Genomic DNA, 26,282 nt, shown 5'->3' with positions numbered 1-26,282 from the left:
GCAATTTTGAGCCCCTTGTCTAAGAAAAGGTGTGCTGGCATGGGAGACAGTCTATAGGAGGTTCCTGAGAATGGTCCCAGAAATGAAAGGGTTACCGTATGAGGGCTTGAAAGCTCTGGGCCTGTATTTATTGGAGGGTGAGGAGGGATCTCATTGAAACCTAGCGAATATTAAAAGGCCTAGGTAGAGTGGATGTTGAGAGTTGGGGAGTCTTAGGCAGTTGTGGAGGCCACATCATTGGGTATATTTAAAGCAGAGGTTGATAAGTACTTGATTAGTAAAGGTGTCGAAGGTTATGTGGAGAAGGCAGGAGAGTGAGGTTGAGAAGAATAATAAGGGATAATGGTGGAGCAGACTTGATGGGTCAAATGGCCTAATTCTGCTCCTATATCGTATAGTCCAGAGGCATCACACTAAGACTTGTGACTGGCTTTTCCACAGGGTCCATACGAATCCCCAACGAAGGACCTGTGTCCTGAGAACCTCAGCAACCGCCAGATACTGTACAAATACTGGGCTTGTTGGAGCAAGTGGTGCAAATACCAGCCGCTGGATCACATCCGCAAATACTTTGGAGAGAAGATTGCCTTTTACTTTGCATGGATTGGTAGGAATCTCTCTGGATATCTTGGCTTGCCCTCTCTCAATCATCTCAACTGGAGGAAAGGAGACATGATCTGGACCCAATCACTAATTCCTCTCAGCAGCTCACACCCTCAAATATCCAGCCAATTTAGTTTATTCCCATCCCATCTGCCTCCCAGCTTTTTCTCTGTAACACAAGTCACCGTTATTTACACTAACTCAATCCAGGTCCCTTTAGCTGCCTTAACTAAGCAGCTTCTGGGTAGGTTGAATATATTTCCACTTGTGGCTGTCAAACCATGGGTGTTTCACTTGTTAGAGCTGAGCTAGTTCATTCTAATTATGGAGCTGCAGTTGGTGTTAAGGGGGAGCTTTTGAACTAATGTTATGACAGTCCTGAGGTTTCCATTATACCTGTCTTACCGAATGAACCCTCCTGTTGGTCCTGAAGGACCCTACGTATCCATCCAGTCTGTCCCATTATGGTGTATTTATTCATTTATTGAGATACAGCGTGGAGTAGGCCCTTCGGCCCTTCTAGCCATGCCGCCCAGCAACCCCCTGGTTTAATCCTAATCATAGGACAATTTGCAATCACCAATCAACCTACCAACCGGTCTGTCTTTGGACTGTGGGTGGAGACAGGAGCACCTGGAGGAAACCCACATGGTCACGGGGCGGACGTACAAACTCCTTACAGGCTTCCCAGTTATTTGTTAGGCCTATCCTATTTGATCTGAATGTCCATTATCTTTCTCCACTTTGCCTCAAAGACTCAAATATTTTTCTCCCATTTACTCTCTTGATACTGACCTGTTAACCTGTTTTCCTCTCCAGGGTTTTACACAGGGTGGCTGTTGCCGGCAGCAGTTGTTGGAACCCTCGTTCTCATTGCTGGGTTCTTCATGTTGATAGACGACATTCCCTCGTAAGTACTCTACTAAATCAGTAAAGTGAGGAATCAAACATCCTGGGGTCTAAATCAAAGCACATTTAAATCCAGCCACAGGACCTGCATGGGTTATGGACACCCTGTGTTTGGGAGACTGGTGGGGCGGATGTGGTTTTGGTTTTGATTTCTGGTTGCTGGGGGCTGCAGGCATCTTCTGCTGGATGGGAATGGGGCAGTTCTATGGGCCTTCTCTTCCTCCAGAGCTGCAACTGTCAGGGATAATTATGGTGGTACAGCCTGATTACTGTTACATTGGAAAGAGGTGCAGTCTAAACATGCTCACAATGACTATACAGTTTGTTTATAGACACACAATATAATTATAATAGCATTATAGTTAAATGAGAATGGTTTGAATATGTATACTACATGGCTACACAGTCTATACATGCCTTATAGATTGCATATAGACACAGTAAGCCATACACACACTGTATAGTAATGCAGATTAAACAGAGGCATAGTGTGTTCTTGTTAGGCATTCCTTACGATCTAGAATGATTTGCTTCCACTCTATCTCTGTGGGGTTTGAGGTAACTGGTAAAGTTAATGTGGGACCTGCAGCCTCTGCCGCAGGTAGGTTAGGCTTTGGTAAATAAGATGGTGGGTGGGAAATTTCTCTTCACTGCCATTGCTGGGTCCCTGTGTGCTCTCATTGTTGAGATTCTATCATGTGATCTGATTCTCCACTTTGATCAGTTGTGGGTCAAGTTTTGGTGAAAATGTAATAATAGATGAATAAGCTTTCCTCGGGCTTCCAGCCGTGTACAGGTATCAATTTTAACTGACATTTTGATGAGAAACTCCACCATCTTTGAACCTTTGAAATGTTGGTTAAAATTGATATCTGTACCCAGCTGGAAGCCTGCTAAGAATGTAATCATCAGATACGGCAGGAAAGCATGGGATCGTTTTAAAAAATGTAACAGTAGATTTTGAGATCATTCTTAAAGCATTTCCACTGTCCTCTAGGTAACTGTAATTCCATTATATACTGCAGAATCTGAATTTGTATATCACAGTGAATTTGTGGTAGGGGTAGCATAAATATTATTTGTTTTGTGTCACTGTGGTCACGTGAAGTCAAATTTATCACGTACATAAGTACTGTGAGGTACTACACAATTAAAACATATGCAATAGCATCACAGGCATGTAGAACACAACATATAAATTATACATAAAATTATAACATACAGTGGAAAAAAGAATCTTCAAAAGCCTTTCTTTTAAACCTTAATGCAAACAAAAGAGAAAGCCACCATCAAAGACAAGTCACTGGTCTATTACTATTTAAGGAGGGTTATGGACTGGGTGCAGGTCAATGGGACTAGTGGAATAAAGTTTCGGCACAGACTAGAAGGGCTGAATGGCTTGTTTTCTGTACTATAGTGTTCTATGGTTCTAAATATGTTCGGCATAATCAGGGGATGGTTAGACTATTCAGTTCTGTAGCCTGAGAGGGTCAAGTTGTAGAGATTGTTATTTATTTTGTAACCTCTCTACAGATCAAAGAGCATTACAGTAGACAGTGACCACAGTTGGAATGGCATCATAATGAACAGAACTCCAATCTTGTGCCTGGAAGTACAACTTGTAAACAATAGTTCAAAGGCAGGGCCAACCCACGAAGGTGTGTGGTCTGATAACAGGGATAAAATGACTGTTGTTAAGTAACAACATTGAGTGATTGCCCACGAGTTCCTGTGTGACCCAGGAGCATACAGTTTCCTTTCATATTTCATACAACATGGAAAAAGGCCATTTAGCCTATTGAATCTCAGCACAACATTCTCACTCTTTCTTCACTTCTTTGTAATCTATTCCCTTCAACTCCTGCCAGCTTCTTCCAGTCACCTACACACCAGGGGCAATTTACAGCCGGTAATTAGGCTACTGACCGACGCGTCGTCGGCATATGGGAGGAAACTGAAGCACCAATAACAAGTTAACTTATCAATTTACCACTCGGAAGAAACCCACACAGATACTGGAACAATGTGCAATGCTCCTGTGAGTCTGGCTCAGCAGCTTGAACACTGTGAATCTAGACTAGCAAAAAAAGAAATGTGTTCCAGGACACTGTACGTAGGCAAACAACAGTGCAGAGGTGGCACAAGGACACAGCCTTTGAAACCCGGGGGCTCTGGACAGGCACATGGCAGGAGTATATTTTATACCTGGGATAATCTCTTGTAGTCTGGGAACACAGGATGTGCGGTTCAGCATCTGTGCATATACAGTCCTACAACACTGAATCTGTATCACAGGGAGCAGAAGCTTTATGCCTGAAACTCTATGAACCACATCATTACCTTTAAATCTGGATTATATTTCCCATTCACGTGACATTGTATGCAAAATTTAAATGGTTCTGAACGAGTATAAATGCTCTCAGATTCCAGAGGCGATCTTTTCATTTATGCCAAGGCCACATCTTTAAATGGCATCTAACCAAGTTACCTTCTCAACTTGTCAGCCTCAAGTGCTGTTATAAAGTAAACTTCCATACTTCAAAACCGGTTGGTGTCATTACAGTGCAAGCTTCCCCATTGGAAGTGATTGTGGCTGGAATGGGTTTCTGCTCATCCAACCACAGTTAATCAGTGCAAGCTTTCCAAGACTGAAAACCAGCTGAAGGTTCTAGAATGGTTTTGGAGGACCAGAAAATCACAAATGTCACTCCAACTGTTTCAGAAAAGATAAGAATTATAGGCCAGTTGGCCTGATTTCAGTAGTTGGGAAGATGTTGGAGTCCATTATTAAGGATGAGGTTTTGCGATACTTAGAGTACATGATAATTAGGACAAAATTAGCATGGTTTCCAGAAGGGAGCCTGACAAATCTGTTGAAATGCTTTGAGGAAATAACAGGCAGAAGAGACTAAGTAGAGTCAGTGGATATTGTTCACTTGGATTTTCAGAAGGTCTTTGACAAGGTGCCGCACACGAGTCTGTTAAACAAGATAAGAACCCATGGTATTACTGAAAGAAACTAGCTTAGACAGAAGATTGACTGACTGGCCAGAAGCAAAGAATGGGAATAAAGGGGGCCTTTTCTGGTTAGCTGCTGGTAACTAATGGGTCGGTGTTGGGACCGCTTCTTTTCATGTTATACATGTCAATGATGTGGATAACGGAATTGATGGCTTTGTAGCCAAATTTGTGGACAATATGAAGATAGGTAAAGGTAGTGTTGAGCAAGCAGGAAGTCTTAGACATAGGAGAATGGGAAAAGAAGTGTCAGATGGAATACAGTGTCGCGAAGAGTGTGGTCAGGCTTTGGTAGAAGGAATAAAGCAGTAGACTATTTTCAGAAATCAGAGATGCAAAAGGACTTGGGAGTCCTAGTTCAGGATTCCCTGAAGGTTAACTTGCAGGTTGAGTCAGTGGTGAGGAAGGCAAATGCAATGTTAGCATTCTGTTTGAGGGGGGGGGGACCAGAATATAAAAGCAAGGACGTGATGCTGAGGCTTTATAAAGCACTGGTCAGAGCAGATTTAGAATATTGTGAGCAGTTTTTGACCCCTTATCTAAGAAAGGATGTGCTGGTATTGAAGAGGGTCCAGAGGAAGTTGGTGAGAATATTCTCGGTCTGAAAGGGTAAACATAAGAGAAGTGTTTGATAGCTCTGGGGCAGTACTCACCAGAGTTTAGAAGGCGATCTCATTGAAGCCTATTGAATACGAATGGCCCAGATAGAGTGGAATAGAAAGATGTTTCCTTTAGAGCAAAGATGAGGAGGATTTTCTTTAGCTAGAAGGTGATGAATATATGCCACATATGGCTATAGAGGCTAAATCATGGGGTATATTTAAAGCAGACTTTGATAGGTTCTTAACTAGTGAGGATGTCAAAGGTCATTGAGAGAAGGCAGAGAATGGGGTTGAAAGGGATGGTAAATCAGCTGTGATTGAATGGCTGGGCAGACGATGGGGCGAATGGCCTAATTCTGCTCTCATGTCTTGTGGTCTTATGATGTACGATCTTTTTGCATTTGGTAAAACAATTAAGTTGTACTCTCCACAAGACCTGCCTCCAACTTCTTATCCATGAGAAACCTCAGATGAAGTAGAGCAGGCAGAAAAATTGACTCCAAAATCCAGTAGGCTCCTCAAAGCATGTGGCTGCAAAAGATTTAGACAACTTCTACAGTTGGTCAAATGTCAGTAGCCGTTTTGGTAGACCTTAAGGTAATGTTTTGTTTCCGGATACGTGGCACTTGATTTGGACTTTATTTTGAGGTTCTGCTTCATCTCTGCGTTCACACCTAGAAAAGAAATCTGTGAAGAAGGATTCAACTATACCATGTGTCCACTCTGTAAGATCTGCACATCCTGGAAGCTCTCCAGCATCTGCACGACCTTTAAGGTAATCCTAGCTCTTCATTCTAAAGCTTATTTAAGTCACCCAACCACCTATACATTCCCTGCTGTGGGATGGTGACACAGAAAACGTCTTGGGCAGTAACTGTGAGAGTGACTAATGCAGGAGCAAAGACTACACACAGAGTTAATTATACAGACATCACTATTCCATTACTAGTATGGCATTCAATACAGATATATTTAAACGAAACCAGGTACGTGGAAGATAAAGAAAGCTTAATAAAATAGAAAATGGATAAAATCCTTGGAAAGCATGATTCAGAACCTCAGATGTCTTAGTTAGCTGTGGTTAGTGTCAATGAAATCCTGAGGCAACCTGAAAGGATATTGGAGTGAGAACTGGACGTGGTGTAGTTTGACTGTAATCTTAGACAGAATAAGCTGGAGCTCTTTTCTGTTAAGTACTGCATGCTGACTAAATCAAAGAACCGAGACCTCAACGGCTTTTACCCTAGACAGATCAAAATGGCAAAGCTTTAGGAAGGTTAGGAAGGTGAACTTGTGGCTTGCTTGAAGGAGTGTTGAAGGAAATTTTTTTCCTCTTTTGGGACAATAGGAGCTGGACAAATGGGGGAAAAATACTAAATTAGGAAGAGCTCCATCTGAAATAATCCAGATCTGCATTCTGTAAGAAAATGGGGTGAGCACAGGTGTAATTGTTCTGAAACAAATGAAGAGAAGAGGTGAATGGACATTACACTTCGGCATGACAGACAAAAGGAAATCCAAAAGAAGTGACAAAACTGAACCAAGAATCAGAACTGGGGAATCAAGTAAAATATTAGAGTATTCAAGATTCCAGATTGTTTAATGTCATTTCTTGTACACAAATGTAGGGAGAATTAAATAATTGTTACTCCAGACCAATGCAGCACAAAATAAAGCACACAAGGGAAAGGACACAATAATGATAAAAACACACACACAATAAATATAAATATTTTGATTGTATATCCACAAAGTGATGCCTGATGTGACTGATGGGAAACAGTAAAGTAGTGGTGGAGGTGTTGATCAGCCTTGCTGCTTGGGAAAAGTAACTCTGTATGTATGTCCTTGATGACCTGTAGGCTGGTGCCAGTGATGCGTTGGGTAGTTTTGTCTACCCGTCACATGGCCTTCTTTTCTGCCATTGTGCCAATTCCGTACCGACTAGTTCTTTATCCAAATTGTATGTGAGGAATGAAAGACAAATTCAACGGAAAGCGAAGCAGGCTTCACTGCAAGATTGGGCATAAATACCAGACTCTGTGATCTGCAGGAAGGGTTCGGAAAACAGTGCAGTGAAGGAAATTACATGAACAGTGAGTGGATATAATGAAAGGAAAGCTAACAGCTCAGAGATTATAAATCAAATTAAGAAATTAGAAAGAACTGAAGACTACTGGGATTCATGTAACTGTAAATAGGTTGCTTGGTGGCTGTTCCTATGACATTCTGTCTAAAGCGCGTTGGACGAAAGCATGCACACTACAGCAGTTTGAGAAAAACAGACAAGCTCATGGAGGAGAGGTAAAGAATGCTTGAAGTGTGATCAGAAGGCTTTACTTCCACAGTGTGTTTCATCTGCAACAAGGGAGCAGACCAGATTAGATTTAAGTGGCAGGTAATGATCTAGATTGAGTTTGCAGTGGCCAGTTAACCTATCAACCCATGTTCCTGGTGGGAGGAAAGGGGACCACCAAAAATGACAAAGTTTAGAAAGGGATAAGAATTTAACATCCAGTAACATGGAGACAAAATAGAAAATGGCGACAAATACAGGATGGAGGTGTTCTATTTAAATGCAACACTTCACCCGCAAATCTGCTGGGGTCATCTATAGTGTTCAGTGCTCCTGATGCAGCCTCCTCTATACTGGTGAAACCCGCGGTAAATTGGAGGACCGCTTCATTGAACATCTCCATTCCATTCGCCAAAAGCAGAGTTTCCAGGTGGCCAAACATTTTAATTCTAATTCCCAATCTTGTTCCAACATTTTGGTCCATGGCCTTCTCTTGTGCAAAATTGAGGTCACCCTCAGTGTGGAGGAGCAACACCTCGTATTCCATCTAAGTAGCTTCCAACCTGACCGGATGAATACAGATTTCTCCAGGTTAAAAAAAAGTCCTTCTCCCTCCCCTCTTGTTCCCACTCTGGCCGCTTACCTCTTCTCACCTGCCTATCACCTCCACCCGCGTCCACCTTCCTTCCCCTTTTCCTATAGTCCACTCTCCTCTCCCATCAGATTCCTTCCTCTCCAGCACTTTACCTCCCTCAACCACTTGGCTTCACCAGTCACCTTCTATCTACCCTCCTTCCCCTCCTACTACCTTTTTATTCTGGTGTCTTTTCCCTTCCCTGGAGAAGGCTCTCAGCCTGAAACGTCAACCATTCATTCATTTCCACAGATGCTGCCTGACCGGTTGAGTTCCTCCAGCATTTTGTGTGCACTGCTTTGGATTTTCAGCATCTACAGAATTTTTCTTGTTTATGAAATACTGTATAGTAGATGATCTTGCAGCACAGTTAGAAATTGGCAGGTATGATGCTGTGGGCATCAGAGTCATGGCTGAAAGGGGATTACAGTTTGGAGCTCAACATCCAAGGATACACATTGCATCAAAAAGACAGGCAGGTGGGCAGAGGGATCGGGGTGGTTCTGTTGCTAATAAATCAAATCCTTAGAAAGAGATGACATAGGATTGGAAGGTCCACAGTCATTGTGGTTAGAGTTAAGAAACTACAAGGATAAAAACACAGTAGCCAAGATATGATGTACAAATTACAAAGGGAGATAGAAAACAAATGTAAAAAGGGCAATGTTATGATGGTCATGAAGATTTCAATATGCAAGGCAAATGGGAAAATCAGGTTGGTGCTGTATCTCAAGAGAAGGAATCTGTAGAATGCCCCCAAGGTGGCTTTTTAAAACGGCTTGAGGTTAAGCCCACTAGGGAAAAGGCAATTCTGGGTTGGGTGTTGTGTAATGAGCCAGATTTGATTAGGGATCTCAAGGTAAAGAAACCCTGAGGAGGCAGTGATCCTGATGATAGAATTCACCCTGCAGTTTGAGAAGGAGAAGCAGAAGTCAGATGTATCAGTATTACAGTGGGGTAAAGGGTACCTCAGGGGCATGAGAGAGGAGCTGGCTAAAGTTGATTGGAATGAGACACTAGCGGGAATGACAACGGAGCAGCAATGGCTAGTGTTTCTGGGGATAATTTGGAATGTGCAGGATCGGTTCATCCCAAAAAAAGCATTGTAAAGAGAGGGTGACGCAATCGTGGCTGACAAGGGAAGTCATCAAAGCAAAAGAGAGAATATACCATCTAGCAATAATTAGTGGGAAGCTTTTAAAACCAGCAGGAAACAACTTAAAAAGCCATAAGGAGAGAAAAGATGGAATACAAAGGTAACCAAGCCAATAATATCAAAGAAGGTACCAAAGGTTTTTTTTCAGATATATAAATGGAGAAAAAGAGGTGAGAGTGGAGATCGGACTGTTGGAAAATGACACTGGAGAGGTCGTAATGGGGAAAAAGAAATGGGAGATAAGCTCAATTTTGCGCCAGTCATCACAGTGGAACTCACCTGCAGCATGCCAGAAGTTAACATAATGGGGTGGTTGCTGTTACTAAGGAGAAGGTGCTCGGAAAGCTGAAAGGTGAGTAGATAAGCCACCTGGACCAGGTAGACTATACCCCTGGATTCTGAAAGAGGTAGCTTAAGAGATTGTGAAAACATTAGTAATGGTCTTTCGAGAATCACTAGATTATGGAATGGTTCTGGAAGACTGGAAAGTTGCAGCTGTTGCTTCACTCTAAGGAGGTGGGGAAGCAATAAGACAGGAAATTATAGGTCAATTCACCCAACTTCAGTGCTTGGCAAGGGGTTAGTGTCAGAATCAGGTGTAATATCACTGACATATATCATGAAATTTGTTGTTTTGCAGCAGTATGTTGCAATAAATAATAAAAACTGTAAATTACCTTAAAGATATATGTATGTATGTGTGTGTATGTATGTCACTCTCCCAGTCCAGGTGTCACAGCTCCAAGTGCTGCTATTACTCTGGCTTTAACTTTCCACATACTTTCTAAGTACTCTTTCAAGCTCTGTCATTCTCCACTACCCTATCGGGTGTTTCCCATTTGGACTTGGGAGTGTTCAATCCATACTCAGTGCAGATGTTCCTGTACACAATTCCTGCAACTTGGTTGTGCCGTTCAGCGTGTGCTGTCCCTGCCTGCATCTTGCACCCTGCTACCATGTGCTGGATGGTTTCAGCAGATTCTTTACACAGTCTGCATCTCGGGTCTTGTCAGGTGTGATAGACCCTTGATTCTATCGCTCTTGTGCTCACTGCCTGTTCTGTGTGATCATGAGCAGAGCCTCTGTGCTGTCCCTCACCCCTGCCATTACCAGCCATTGGAAGGACTTCCTTATGTCATCCAGCTCTAATATCTGATGATATCCTGCCAGCTGAGCTGTGCCTAGCCTCATGCCATTTATAAATATGCTCACGCTGGATCTTTTGTTGGCAGAATTTCAGATGGCGATGAGAAGGTGTACAGGAGCGACATAAATCAGCTAGTTGAGTGGTGTCAAGACCAAAGAATTGACATTGGACTTCTGAAAGAGTAAGGGTAGTGTCCATTACTAAAGAGGAGTTTTCATTGTACTTGGAGGCATATGAAAAAACATAGGCCAAACTCAGCATGGTTTCCTTAAAGGAAAATTTTGTCTGACAAATTGATTGGAAATTTTTGAGGAAATAACAAACAAGATAGATAAAGGAGAGTCAGTGGATGTTGTTTACTTGGATTTTCATTTTTGACAAGGTGCTGCACATGAAGCTGATAAGCAAGATAAGAGCCTATGGGATTAGAGGAAAGATGCTAACATGGATAGAAAATGTCTGTCTGGCAGAGAAAGGAGTGGGATTAAAGGAGGCCTTTTCTGGTTGGTTGGCTGCCAGTACCTAGAGGTGTTCCACGTGGTTTGATATTGGGGCCATTTCTTTTCATGTTAAATGTCAATGATCTGGAAGAATGAAATTGATGGATTTGTGGCCAAGTTTGTGGACGACACTAAGATAGGTGGTAGGGGTAGATAGGTAGTGTTGAGGAAGCAGGGTGTCTGCAGAAGGACTTGGACAGATTAGGAGAATGGGCAAAGAAGTGGCAGATGGAATACAGTGTTGGGAAGTGTATGGTTTTGCACTTTGGTTGAGGGAAGAAAGACATAGACTATTTTTGAAATGGGGAGCGAATTCAGTGCCTAAGGACTTGGGAATCCTAGTGCACGTTCCCTAAAGGTTAGCTTGCAGATTGAGCTGGTAGTGAGGAAGGCAAATGCAATATTAGCAAGGATTACAAGAAGACTGGAATATAAAAGCAAGGGGGTAATGCTGAGGCGCTGGTCAGAACCCATCTGCGATATTGTGAACAGCTTATCTAACAAAAGATGTGCTGGCATTGGAGAGAGTCCAGAGGATGTTCAGAAGAATGATCCCAGGATTGAAAGAGTTAACATGTCAGAAGTGTTTGATAACTCTGGGTCTGTACTCACTGCAGTTCAGAAGAATGAGGGATGATCTCATTGAATCCTGTTAAATATTGAAAAGCCTAGATAGAGTGGACACAAATCAGATGTTTCAAGTAGTGGGAGTGCCTGAGATCAGAGGGCACAGCCTCGGAACACAAGGAATTCCAAGAATGGAGATGAGAAATATCTTAAGCCAGGGGTGGTGAATTTGTGGAATTCATTGCCATGGGCAGCGCTGGAAGGCAAGTCATTGGGTATATGTAGCGAAGAGGCTGATAGGTTCTTGATTAGTAAGGGCATCAAAAGTTTTGGGGAGAAGGTAGGAGAATGGGCTTGATAAGGGTAATAAATGAGACTTAATGGGCCGAATAGCCTAATTCTGCTCCTATGTCATATGGTCTTATGGCCACCCAGGCAATTATTCCAAATATTATAATTCAACGATTACAATTAACTAAAACATTCAACTGATTGTAATCATTATAAGCTTAAGTTTAACATAATACTTGAAAAGGAGAAATGCTAAATTTAATTGAGGTAGGGCTGACTTAACCAGAATAAGGCAGGAGCGAGCAATCTATATGAAGTGAATTAGTTCATGAGCAAAACACCAGGCAGTCAGTGTGTCAAAGAAAAGATGAATAAACCTCTTAACTGGCAAAATCCACTGGTCAGGAAAGAAGTAGAACTTGTGGACAAATTAAAAGGTAAAGAACAGAATAAGAGTTTAAAAGAATCTTTCCGAACTCCTGCTAATTGTGAGAGACACAATGATCAACATAAGTTGACTGAATTGTGCCACAAAAGAGATTGAAACAAAGGTGCATAAAAGGATATTGTTTTTTTTTAACTTAGTGCAGCTGGTAGAGCTGTTACCTCAACATTGGACATTCAGGTTTGATCCTGGCTTCAAGGGCTGTCTGCCTAGATTTGTATATTCTCCCTGTGTTAATTGGCCACTGATAATTGTAGGTGAGTTGTTTCTCACTAACACCCTTTACAATGGTGAAATGGAAATGATTTGGTCCTGGAGACCTGTCAATCCTTAATTTCTTCATCTTTGTTATTTTGCTCATGTTAGTATTGGCAAATTACTTTCCCTGATTGACAGTGTGTGTTACTGACAGTAGGTGACACTTGCGAGTAACCAGGAATTGGTGTGCAGAGTATACAGCAAAACTCTTATTCACCTGCTGTCACTAGCAAAGATGGGGCCACTCTGAGTGTTTCCACCTTGTGTAGATTCACACGAAGCAAGACCCGGTGTTAATTGAAACACAGGAACAGGAGAAGGCCTTCCAGTCCTCTAGTTCCTTCCACCATTCCTTCAGATGATGGCCGATCTGCACATTAACTCTAATTTATCCAACTTTGTTTGGTATTTCTTAAATGCAAAATTTTGTAATTTCCTAAAAAAAATATTATTCTCACATTAAAATTTTTGGTATGCCTCCAGTGCCAAATAGAGCTTTCAACTTCGTTTACCCTTTGTATGAAGAAATGCATTTGTGAATAACCTCAACTAAATATCAAAAATTGAAAAGTAGCTGCAGAGACAAAAATTCTGAAAAAATGCTGCAGACGCTCAGCAGGTTAGGCAGCATCTGTGAAAAGAGAAATAGAGTTAATGTTTCGTGTTCTATGAGCAACCCTGGCAACATCCTATCAGAGATAGTCCCTTTCTCCTAGCCATCCTCCTGCAACTTAAAACTAACTTATTTTTCTCTCTTTCCCCTTTCTGATAAAAGGTTTTTGAGCTGGAAAGGTAACTCCATTTCTCCTCCCACACAAGCTGCATGAATTGCTGCGTGTGTTTCACTCAACTCTAATATTAACTCTATGCCACACAAAATAGTGTTATCCCATGTTCTGCCTCAAATCCTTCAGTGACAATAATAAATCATATTTCACCCCTATCTACACTGCACTGACATTAATCAATCATAATTCACCCCAACTGTCTACACTGCACTGACATTAATCAATCATAATTCACCCCCCAACTGTCTACACTGCACTGACATTAATCAATCATAATTCACCCCAACTGTCTACACTGCACTGACATTAATCAATCATAATTCACCCCCCAACTGTCTACACTGCACTGACATTAATCAATCATAATTCACCCCCCAACTGTCTACACTGCACTGACATTAATCAATCATAATTCACCCCCCAACTGTCTACACTTCAAGGTAAACATGAGGAAATCTGCAGATGCTGGAAATTCAAGCAACACACACAAAATGCTGGTGTTACGCAGCAGGTCAGGCAGCATCTATAGGGAGAAGTGCTGAGGGTCTCGGCCTGAAACGTCGACAGCGCTTCTCCCTATAGATGCTGCCTGACCTCTTGCGTTCCACCAGCATTTTGTGTGTGTTGCTTACACTTCAAGGTATGAGTTTTTGTTTCTACAGATCTGTGTTGTTGACCACTGATGTGTCTTCCATTTCTCCAGCTGGGTCAACTCTTTGACAACGGGGGCACAGTATTCTTCAGTATCTTCATGTCACTATGGGCAGTAATGTTCCTCGAGTACTGGAAGAGGAAAAGTGCAGTTCTGGCCTATAAATGGGAATGTTTCGACTTCGAGGAAACTGAGGTAAAATGGCAAGATTCAAACCATTAAAACAGATCAAAGTTTATCCAGTGATTGCTGCTCCTAATGTGACAGCCAAACCCCATCTCTAAGTCAGAAGGTTCCAAATTTGCTCCGCAGACTTGTTCCAGGGACAACCCAATGCAGTGCTGAAGGAATGCTGCAATACTTGAGCTAGTTCCCTTCAGATCACTCCGAAGATGAGGTGAACACAAAGGATCCAAATAGATTACTCCAAGAAGGTTCAAGGATTTCTCCACAAAGCAGGTTTTCTCTTCAGTGTCATAGAAACACAGAGAATGTAAAGGAGAACACCATTAGATTCATCGCATCCGTTCTGGCTGGAAAAGGGCTTTCCAGCCCTGGGTCAGTGGCCCCACAGGACACCGCTTTCCAAACACTCTTTAAATCTATTGTGGTCATCATTTTAAGCAGTGGGCTCCAGGCACTAACCATTCACAGGGTGGAAAAATCCCTTCATCATTTCACCTCCAGTCCTTCGACCAATTACTTTAAATCTTTGCCTCTGATTTTAACATTTCGGATGCAGAGAACTAGCCCTTCTCATTTAGTTTATCTTGGTCCCTCATAACTTTGTACAACTTGATTAAATTTCTCCTCAATCCCTTCTGTTCAAGCAAAAGCAAACCTAGCTTATGTAATCTTCACTCGTAGATACAATCCAGTCCTGGCTATGTTCTGGTAAATTTCTTCTCCACCCCATTCAATACATCACATTGTTTCTTTGTTGTGGTGGCCGGGACTGAAGCTGTGCTCTGGTCAGCACCATGTATAATTCTAGCTAAATCTCTTTGCTCTTTTACGGCGTTTGCTGTGGTTTGATAAGTGCCTTTTTAACTATCTAATTGATCCATCCTTTCATCCTTTAAGAGCACATACCATATAAATGCAGAGGTTTGTGCATACGATATCCTTCCATTTTGCCTTGTTGCTCCTCCTCGGTCTGATTTCTTTACATATCTGGCATTAAATTCCATTTGTCACCATTTTTTGCCGAACAACCTGTTAGGGAAATTAATATGCTAAGGAAATTCGATTAATGTTGATCACAAGTAAATTAGACACGGACTTTGAAGTAAAGAGACCTTTATTCACAATATCATGGGGAGTGGAACCTCTAACAGCAGGTTTCAAACTCCAAGTAATACAGAGAGCACCACTCCTTTTATACATTACAATTCAATTGCAAAAACAAAGGCTGTTCGATTAATCTTGTGAATTGGAAAAGATAAGCGAAGTTCACACGCACTTCTCTTGAGATTAACTGTACCTATAGCAACTGCCAAAAATTAAAAATTCAGTCCAATGTACAACTTTGTATTAACAAATGGTTTGTCTCTTACCCTTGAATCTAATTCTTTCAAGATAAGCATCTGCAAGTATTTATTCTGAGTCGTCTCTGCTGAAAGCCAAGGCTATATCTATAACAAGCTAAGCTGCAAACTGGTTTCCATACTCAAAGCCAATATTAAACCTTTATCTATCAAAATCTTTAACTCTACACAACCAGGCCATCTATACTGACATAATGAACGTGAAGTTCAGAGTTTTCCTCATTGTCAACCACATAGACAGTTCTAGTATCGGCTGCATTATGCTTCTTTATTCAGGTCGTTAATCATTAATACAAAATAAAGGACCAAGTACTGAGCCCTCTGCAATTCTAGGGTAAAGACCTTCAAGTCACTAGAGTACCATCAACCATTATCCTTCACTTCCTGCTGCTAAACCGGTGTTAGATCCGATTTGAAACCCCTCCACATAGGACTTATCTAAGTCTTTTGATGAATTCCACATCGACTATACCAACTAGACGGTCCTTTATCAACCTTTCATGTAACTATCTCGCTCACAGCCTTCCCTTAACAAATCCATACCTTCCTAAATAAAAGTTTATGCTGCCTGTCTGAAATGATTCTATTTAATTAGCTCCTTCAATATCTCATGATCTCACTCAGAGGCTTGCACATGTATTTGAAGATGACTGTACCTACCAGACTCCATCTGCGCTTTCAGACTGAGGTGTGCATAAAGCATTTAGATTGCAGTAACTTACAGATGGACTGTGGTTTCCATAACAGTTTTGTTCGACCAGTCAAGGTTGTTAGCCCTGAGCTGAAACCCCCAAACCTGGAGGACTGATGGACCACTCCAAGTCTAGCATGGGGTCCCTACCAAGAGCCAAAGCTCAAACCCCTGACTCAATGAGGCACGCAGGCCTCCGAACTGTGACAAGGCTGTGGTCCTCTTGGAGGGAAAGACTAACTGGCCTGCAGTTATTTGGTTCATCCTTTCCTTCCTTTTTGAGCAATGACAGTAGATCATCAAGTCCCTACAATTTCTTTGTCTTTTTGTTTTAACAGCTTGGGATATGTTTCACTTGTCCTTGGGGAACGGTTAACTTTTAAAGATGATAAATTCCTTAATATATCTTTTTTCACTGCCTTACTCCATGCAAGATCTCACACACTCCTTACCACCTACATCATAATCTTATCCACACAACAAGCAATCTGCTGGAGGAACTCAGTGGGTCGAGCAGCATCTAGGGATGAGTGGAGAAATTGTTTAAGTTTTGGATCAAACCCTGCGTCAGGATAAGAGTGGAGAGGCAAGACGGCCTGCATAAAGAGGTCAACCAGCGTGGTAAAAAAGGGTTCCGGTGGACTGAAGAGGGGTGTAAGATGACAGGCAGGTTGTACCTGGCAGGGGAAGAGAGCTGAGGTGGAGCTGGAAGACTGAACCAGGTAGATTGAGGCAAAGAGAGAGAGGGAAAAGAACAAATGCAGCAAGGTTGGTTGGGGAAGGGAGTGTGAAGATGGGAGATGAGCAGGAACACCAAGCACTCCCCGAGCTGGATTCAGATCTGTGAAGGAAGTGTGAATGGGAAATATCAGAGGAGAAAGGAGAGATGAATGGCTGTTGAAATCAAAAGGAGGTGGGGGGAACAGGAAAACCTGTGTGTGAAGTGGGCCGATGGAACCAGGAGGGGGAATGGCACAAAACTGAGTGGAGGGGGAGGGGGACATAAATGTGAGGATGAGAGGATTAGAAGAAGAAGTGGGGGGGGGGGGGGGAGAGGGGGAAAGAAAGTAAAAGCTGGGAGGAAATTCACCTGAAATGGGGAAAACTCACTGTTCTTGCTGTTGGGTTGTAGACTACCCAAGCAGAGGACAAGGTGTTGCTCTTCCAGGTTGAGAGTAGAAAAGGCCAAGAATGGGTGGGTCATTGCAGGAATGGGAAGGGGAGCTCAGGATGGCCACTGCTGACTGAGTGTAGGTGTCACACACATCTTCTCCAGCCTCAATGGTTGTATTTGGTGTTGCCTCTACATCAGCAAGACCCAGCACAGACTTGTTCATGCTGTCTCTCTCTTTCTTATATACTGATATACTGACATTGGAGAGTATTCAGAGAAGATTCACGAGAATGATCCCAGGAATGAAAGGGTTACCGTATGAGGAACGTCTGGTAGCTCTTGGGCTGTATTCCCTGGAGTTCAGGAGAATAAGGAGGAATCTCATTGAAACATGCTGAATGTTAAAAGGCCTGAACAGATTAGATATGGCAAAGTTATTTCCCTTGGTGGGGAATTCTAGGACAAGGGGGCATGACTTCAGGGTTGAAGGACATCCATTTAGGACTGAGATGTGGAGAAATTACTTCAGTCAGAGGGTGGTAAATCTGTGGAATTTGTTGCCATGAGTGGCTGTGGAGGCGAAGTCATTGGGTGTATTTAAGGCAGAGATAGATAGGTTCTTGATTAGCCAGGGCATCAAAGGGTATGGGGTGAAGGCAGGGGAGTGGGGATGACTGGAGAATTAGATCAGCCCATGATTGAATGGCGGAGCAGACTTGATGGGCCAAATGACCTACTTCTGCTCCTATACCAAATTTTCCTTTTAATTTCAAACCCATATTTTCAATACTCTTCCTGCCTATTTTCAGCATTCCTCTCTGGATTTAAACAGATTTTTCCATCCAAGGGGCTCCAGATTTGGCAGCACTGCCTCATTTTGTTTTGCAATATTTACATTGCTTTTTCTGGGATCTTGCTTTTGGGAGTCGGGCACTCTTGTCTCTTAGGGATCAGTTATTTATTTCATGTCACATTGATGTCACCTTCAATCAGACTGTTTAATTTTTTTCCTTTCAGGAACGCCCGAGGCCTGAGTTTACAGTCTTGGCTCCCATGACTGTAAAGAATCCAATAACAGGGGAAGAGGAACCCTACTTTCCAAAGGGAAACCAGCTCAGACGTATCTTCACTAGCTCTATGTTGATTCTGCTCCTGGTAAGAATTATGTTTTGTAACTCCAAAACATAAAACTGATTGAAACAAAAAACAAGGAGCCAGGAATGAATGTGCTCACATTGTTCTTTTAGTGAGGTGGACAAATATGATGAATATCATTCACAAAATTTTACATATAACCCATAATGAATTATGTAAATGACAAAGAATGCTTACCCAAACAATATATTTGCAATATTGCTCAAATATTACTGAAATATTAAATACACAACATTCCTCCATGCTTAGCTATAAACTCCCATCTCAGGTTTTGGGGCCTCCTCTGTGGTGGTGTAGGAATCGACTCCAGAACTGCAGGAAGTGGTTCTGACAGCTTTGGCCTCCTTTCTTCTCCAACAAATGACTCTGCTCTCCTCAACTGATCGATGTGTCATCTCCAGATCACATCAATCACAATCTTCACTGTGTAGGAGAGTGGTCCAGTTCTGTCCCAGGTACCCACTGATGTTACTATTTCCTTTACTGTTTGGAAAGCCACCTCACTCTGCTTTGTCCATTGCCATTTCTTCCCAATCTGTAGTAAGGAGTTCAAGTGGTGGAACACAGTACCCATGTTTGGCACAAACCTGTTATAGTAATTGACAACTTCAAAAATGTCCACAACTGTGACATACCTTTTGCCTTGGGGTATCCACCACTGCCTGAATTTTCTCAGAACATGTCTGCAAATCTTGGGCATCAATGGTGTGACCACAGTTAGTGATGCTTGGTCTGAAGAATTCACACTTACTGCATCATTCTCTGAGCCCATAATCTTCTAATCTTTTTAACACTGTGTTAAGAATTTGGAGAAGTTCCTTGTCACCCACACTGGTAACAACGACGTCAACACTGAATGCTTGGACAGTCTTGCAGCACTCAGTCTGTAACTTCCTGCCAGAGTGCAGCTGTAGATGCTACACCAAAAATAAGCCTATTATAGCAATAAATTCTTTGTGAGTGATTATAGTGAGAAACACATTGAAAGTTTCTTCCATCTCCACCTGTATGTAGACCTCAGCTAAGTCCACTTTGCTGAAGTGTTTTCATCGGAAAAGGTTTGCAAAGATATCCTCTGTCCTGTGTAGAGAGTATTGATCTGCTGGGTTGATGGTGATCTTAAATCGCCACAGATCCTGACAGATCCATTCTTCTTGGCCACTGGGCTCCACTCAACTTTGGAATGAATTCTTTCAACCTCCATACAATCTACCTCACTACCTACTTTATCATGGATGGTATAAGAAACTGGACAGGTTTTGCAAAGCTTTGGAGTGGCATTTTTCACGAAACACTATTTTACCCTTGATACGTTTGAGTTTTCCAATACCATCCCTGAACACTGCTGTGGCATCATCCAGTAACTTTCTTAATTCATTTTCAATTGGCTCTATTGCAGGGGATGTGGCAAATAAATGGTAGATGGATCTTCAATCAAGTTATAGTTGTCTCAGTTGCTCAAGTCTGTCCCCACAGTGCTGGCCCTCCTGTTTTATCACATGCAAGCCCAGTGTGGCTTGTTGGTTTTTGTATTTCACTGTTACAGATTGTATTCCCACAGGAGTTACCTTTTCTCCAATATAAGTTCTTAGTTGGATACCTGCAGGCTTAAGTTCAGTATCTTTGAAATGCTGTTCAAATTCATTTCGTGGAATGACTGAAACAGATGAGTCAGTGTCTAATTCCATTTTAATTAATTTGCTGATCACATCTGGCATAAGCCATATTGTTCGTCTCTTATTAGTTTTCACATTGTAAGTCTCAAGGCTGCTCAGTCCTGTGACACTCCCATCACTATCAGATTTTTCGTCAACAGCATGTAGATTGGTGCTCTTCTAGAAACTTCAACCTGGCTTTTTAGCTTTTTCTCTTCTCTGTGCAGTCCATTTATTTTTGTTTGCCAAACATGCTTGTTGTATATGTCCTACCTTATTGCATTTTCCACCAGCTTCACTTTAAATCCTGCAATGGCCTGGTGTATGTGAGACTCTGCCACAAAGTAGCTTTATTTGCTTAACCAGGTCAGTTTCAGTTTAGGTGTTACAATTTTGTTCACACTCACTTTTATTCCTAACCAATTGCGTTTTCTGTCTGCTGTTTCCATTGATAGAGCAATTTCAACTGCTTTTTTAAATGCGAATTGTACTTCAGTTAGGATCCATTTTTGAATGCTTTGTTGTAAGATTCCACAAACTAAACAATCTCTTAGTGCATAATTAAGTCCATCACTGAACTCACAATTCTCAGATAACTTCTTCAATTAAGCCACATACTTTGAAATGGACTCTCCTTCCTCTTGATACTGCTTATGAAACCTAAAGAATTCTGCAATCAACAATGGTTTCTGTTCCAAATGCTCCTGCATTACCTTTGTGATATCAGCAAAGCTCATTTTGGCTGGTTTGGTTGGAGCAGTCAAACTTCTAAGCAAATGGTATGCTTTTCAGCCTAATGCACTCAGCAAAACTGGCACTTATTTTTCATTGGCTATTTCATTTGCTTCTAAATGTTGTTCAATATACAAAATTCAGTTACCTTTTGTGCAATCAATGCATCGATCTTTCCAATGTAGCCAGCCGTTTCTGCTTTTTGCATTTATTATTATTATTATTGCTCTGTAGTCATTGTTTATAAACCTGTGAATTCATTTGTTTGCTGCTTTTTTTTTAACTTGACCATGTTTGTCTTCTCTTGTGAAGAAAAAAATTGCATCATTTTGTTTTATCGACCATTTTTTTCCTCTTGGAAGAAAGTTTTTTTTTTAACTTGAACATCTCACTGCACTTCAACAGGTAGGTGGTCGTCTCGGGTTTGTTTTAAACCTTGCTTGTCACCACTGTTATGTTTTGTAACTCCAAAACATAAAACTAATCAAAAGAAAACACGGATCCAGGAATAAATGTGCCTACTTCGTTCTTTTAGTGAGGCGCACAAATATGATGTGATGGCATAATGACGTATGTCATTCACATACTTTTACATTTAACGTAATGAATTATGTAAATTACAAAAATGCTTAATTAAACAATATAATTACAGTATTACTCAAATATTACTGAAATATTAAATATACAATAGTAAGGTGTCAACCTCTTCCTTTCTGTCCATAGTGTAACCATGTCTTTTGTGCTTCATTCCCACCCTGGAGTAGTCACTCTATTGACTCTCTGCTTGCACAGTGGTTCAGCTACTGGGCTAGAAATTCAGAGACATGAATTTCCAGCACTTTCAGCTGATTCATCAGTAACATTTCTTCCACCTTAAGGCCAGAATCGGAGATATTCACTGATGGTTAAACAACACTCAATTCCACACACAATTCTTCGGCAAGTGAAGCGCGCAGAAAGGCAACACTCAAATGTGAGCTGATAAGTGCCAAGTAACTTTAACAATCATTCAACTGTCATGAAATGGCCATCTACCCTTAAGATTCAATGGCATAACCAGCATAAAGTCCTTACCATCAACATGCTAGGGTCACCATTGATCAGAACTTCAACTGGACCTGCTACACAAAACTTTTTATTATGTCCAGTTCTAGTTGAGATACTACAGGAAGGTTGTGGTGGCAATAGAGAGAGTGCACTGGAGATTCACTAAGATGTTCCTGGAATGGAGGTCTGTAGTTATAAGGTGAGAGGGGTATGCTGTAGGAGGCTGCGAGGTGACCTTTAGAGGGGTTTAGAAAATTATGAAGGGTGTGGATAGGGTAAATGGTAAGAATCTGTTTTCCAGGATAAGGTGAGGGGCAATATTTAAAGGAGATCTGTTTTTCGCACAGAGGTTGCGGTTATATGGGAAAAGTTGCAAGGTGTATATTTTCAAAGGAGTTTAGATAGGAAAGGTGTTGAGAAATATGAGCCTATTTTGACCAAATGAGATTGGCATAAATAGAGATTTCAGTCGGCATGGATGAGGTAGCCTGAAAGGACCCGTTTTTGTGATTCTTTGACAGGCACTCCAGGATTAAGATGACTTGTTACCACTGTGGAGTTCATACTGATGAACTCAGTATAAGGCATCAAACAAGATTTTTGAAGACCTCAGCAAGTCAGGCTGCATCTCTGGAAAGAAATGAAGAAATGACATTTCAGATCAAGGCCCTTCATCTACACAGAAAGATAGAGGACAGATAGTTGGTATAAAAGGGACAGAGAAAGAGCTGTCAGGTGACGGGTGAGGAGGGGTGATAGGATGGTGGAGGGCAGAATGGAAATAGTGACAGAAAGTGAGAAGTGATAAGTTGAGGTAACATGGGGCTTTCTCCATTTATGCAGAGCTTCTGTGCACTCTTGATGTGTGGACTCACACCCCTTAATTCCACCCCATAGGCTGCTTCAGTGCTCTGTCCAGAGATTCCCAAGACTTCATGGAGACATTGCACTTTTTCCTAAGAGGCCTGAAGCATATCTTCGGAACTTTTTCTCTTTCTGTGAGAGGATGCCTGTTTGACGATTATTACATGTGCAAACGTAATCAACTAAATTAAGACCCTGCTGGGGGAAGTTAATTCTGGAAAAGACACCAAAGTTGCTTTTCTTATTTCTGTAGAATCTTTGTGATTTTGAAGGTTTTTGTAGAGATTGTGTTCATGGTAGCTTTGAAGTGATCACTGTAGGTAGTTTAGAGCTCAGATGTATATAGCAGGGCAGGAATCACTAATAGCAAGTAAATCAGGTTTTGTGCTTGTTCTAAGATCTTGAGCTTCAGGTACCTTCTACCTCAGTCAACCAAAGGTTTTGCTAGCAACATAAGTAGTGTGATAGTGAATCTCCCTGATTCCCCAAAGCCTTCTCACCATCCACAAGCCATAAATAAGGAATGTGATGGAATACTCTTCACTTATCTGAATCAGTCTAGCTCCAACAATGCTCAGGATTTGGCAATGTCCAGGCCAATAATGATGGGAACCCACCAGAAGCTGGGAGGTGGCAAGGGACCGAAGGTGAAGCTGCAGGTTCTTCCACTGATGTGGAGGGGCATTGATAGCCAGTGGGGTGGGTAGTTAGTCTGCTTCTATACACTCAAGGCTCTCAATGCAATGCCACATGCTTCTTCACCATTCCTGACCAACCCACTTGATTGGCAATTCATCTCCACCCACTGTAATTATTCCTTCTACCATGTAGTGTGACTGTGTATTGCTCACCTAGGCTGCTCTGACACCACCCTTTATTGCTTTGAAAGAGAAGGGCATTGGCTGAATCGACTCCCCACCATCTCTAAGGTGCACATGATCCTGATCTAGAAATACATTCCCATTTCTTCTTTGAAGGGGTATCTTCACCAGGACAGCAACACCTCAGAGAGGTAGCGCACAGCCACCTTGTGACAGGCAGTAAGGGATGGGCCTTGTCCGTGACACCCAGATCCAAAAAAAATTACATAAATGTTACTCAACGATTTAGGAACAACATCTTCCCCTCTACTATCAGATTTCTGAGCAGTCCATGAACACTACCTCGTTTTGTCCCCTTTTTAACACTATTTTTGTAATTTATAGATTTTTGTATTGCTGCTGCAGAACAACAAAATTCACGTCATGTGTACTGTGAATTGTAACTCCAGAGATTAATCAAAGGAAAAACACAGGAGCCGGTATAACGTATCTACTTAGTTTTTACTCTTAGTGAGGTTCTCTCATGTGACACGGTGACATAATGATGTATGCCATTCACATACTTTTTATGTATAACTCATAATGACTGATGTAAATCAAGCAATATATTTACAATATTCCTCAGATATTACTGATATGTTGAACACAATACATCGGTGATAATAAATCGGATTCTGATTCTGCCTATGATCTATCTGCACTCAGGAGTTGTAGGCCCCCACCTTCCCAGGGTTAACTAGCTATCCCATTGCCTTTCCAGTTGGTTCAAAGTCATTGTACAGTGCTGTGAGGTAAGTACCGTACCACTGGACAGCTGGGAGAGAAAGAGAGGAAGTCTTTAGTTCCACAAATAGTTAAAAACTGTATTAGCAGTGTCCAATAACAAGGAATAGATGTCATTGGGCTACCATTCACTAACTTTGAGTTTCTTTCTTTTAGATTATGGTGGTGCTGATCTTCTTGGTTTCCATCATTGTCTACCGGACTATCGTTAGTATTCTGATGTACGAGTCTGGAAACACCATCATCATGGCAACAGTGAGTACTTCCATGCCAAAGGAGGCCAATCGACCAACACCTTCATGCTAGCTCTAGCAGAGAAATTCTATTAGTCCCATTTTCTTGTGAGTTATTCTGTCACATAATCACCAAGAGCCTCCCGGTTCCTCTTGCACTAGCAGCAAATTACAGCAGCTAATTAACCCACCAGCTCGTCTTTGGGATGTGGGAAGAAGCCTGAGTACCCAGGGAAACCCACGCCATCGCAAGGAGAACGTGCAAGCTCCACACAGACACCACTGGTGGTGGGGCTTACACCATGAGGCAGCAGCTCCACCAAGTCACTCTGGATTGTTTCTCAATGACAACAAACGAGCTTTGTCTTTCTGCAAATAAGCATCTTATCATTCTCAGGATGACTCCAATAACCGTACAACCATTCAAGTGATTGTTCAGCACTCTTGGACATGGCCCACTGCAGTGTCCCACAAAGGTGAATGAGATATCGGATAATGTTTCACATGTTGACATGGGACAAATATCTCCCAGTAAACCTGTAGTTCTGTGCTGAGACTGGCACTTGGTCTGAGAGAGTAGTCAGGGGGTGTATGTTACTATCTTATCTGAAACCCCAATCTTTGTGGGATTTGACCCAATAATTTCTGAATAAAGGCAAGAGTACCTATTGACCACAAATTTCCGCTGCTAAACTGAACTGAGCAAGAAACGCACAGATTAAACCTCTGGACTGTCTTGATAGATTCATCCCAAACCAGGTTGGCTTTTAGAGTGCAGGTAGGGGAAATGGCCATAACTATAATGGAAAGAGATGGTCAGAGTCGATCAGAGGCAGTGGAGAACTGGAGCCAAGGGCCAATGACTCTGTGGCAAGCAGAGCCAAGGACCAATCCATAGGAAAGGCAAAACCAATTACAGGCAAGAAGAGAACCAGACCCACAGGCCTTTTTGGGATGAGGAAGGCAAAGCTGAGGGCCAATTGAAGCAGGGGAAGAGAAATAGGCCTACAGAGGAGTCAGAGTCAAGAGCCAGGTCTGTGCTGAGGGACACAGATCAAAGTCAATTGGAAGTGAGGGCATTGATCCAGAATCCCAGGAAGCAATAGGGGTTCCCAGACCACTTGGAGAAGACACAGAATAATTTCATATTATTGTGGTCACTGTGTGGCTGCTGGTATGGCAAATGTGCTCAGAGCAAATAATTTTTAAATAGCATCAGTTGCATGTACTTGTGTTCAATAAGCAGTGATTTTTGTCACTGATAGTCGGTGAGAAGTGAGCAGTAAGACCATCCAGAACTGCTCTGCCCACTGCTGTTCAAGCATACAGGCTTGGAGATGTCAGAAATAGCCAGTAGTGAAAATGAAGCAATTTCAATACTTTAACAATTTAAGAGCTACAAAGAATTTGAAGGTATCAACAATCATCGATAGCATCGTTTGAAGGCAGACTATTATCCGCATGGTGTGTCTGTGCTGATTTTGTTCATTTATAGTCTGTCAAAACAGCACAGCAACTCGCTGAATTCCTCCGATAACTGTTACAAACTAATACACAGTTTTATAGTGCTGTAGTACAATTGGTAGCATTCTAATTTATTCTGTATTTCATTTAAAGTCATAATTTGTTACTCAGTTTGTCTTTTTTTTTACACCTTTTTAACTATTTCCATGAAACTGGCTAATTGGGGCAGCTGCTTAGTTGAGCCAAAATGTACTGGTCCAGATGTGTCCCAATTAACTAGAATCCATTGTGTGTATATATGTGTAAGTGT

At 41.8% G+C, this 26,282-nt stretch overlaps 1 protein-coding gene across 6 annotated transcripts in view; it reads left to right on the top strand.

Annotated features, from left to right (window-relative positions):
* LOC140725299 (anoctamin-7-like) overlaps nt 1–26,282 on the top strand; it is a 209,795-nt gene that overhangs the window by 131,411 nt on the left and 52,102 nt on the right. For all 6 annotated transcript variants that reach the window (XR_012098312.1, XM_073040598.1, XM_073040599.1 and 3 more), the window contains 6 exons: nt 442–607; nt 1,423–1,513; nt 5,811–5,907; nt 13,918–14,061; nt 18,236–18,373; nt 24,432–24,530. Coding sequence is in view for 5 of the 6 variants with exons in the window: in XM_073040598.1 (XP_072896699.1) it covers nt 442–607; nt 1,423–1,513; nt 5,811–5,907; nt 13,918–14,061; nt 18,236–18,373; nt 24,432–24,530 (735 nt within the window). In the remaining variant the exon portion in view is untranslated. The remainder of the gene's footprint in view (nt 1–441; nt 608–1,422; nt 1,514–5,810; nt 5,908–13,917; nt 14,062–18,235; nt 18,374–24,431; nt 24,531–26,282) is intronic.

This window comes from Hemitrygon akajei, chromosome 3, assembly GCF_048418815.1.
Source record: "Hemitrygon akajei chromosome 3, sHemAka1.3, whole genome shotgun sequence".
Taxonomy (NCBI): Eukaryota; Metazoa; Chordata; class Chondrichthyes; order Myliobatiformes; family Dasyatidae; genus Hemitrygon; species Hemitrygon akajei.
Note: the sequence above shows the minus strand (reverse complement) of the source record. Positions and strands in the feature narration are given on the sequence as shown.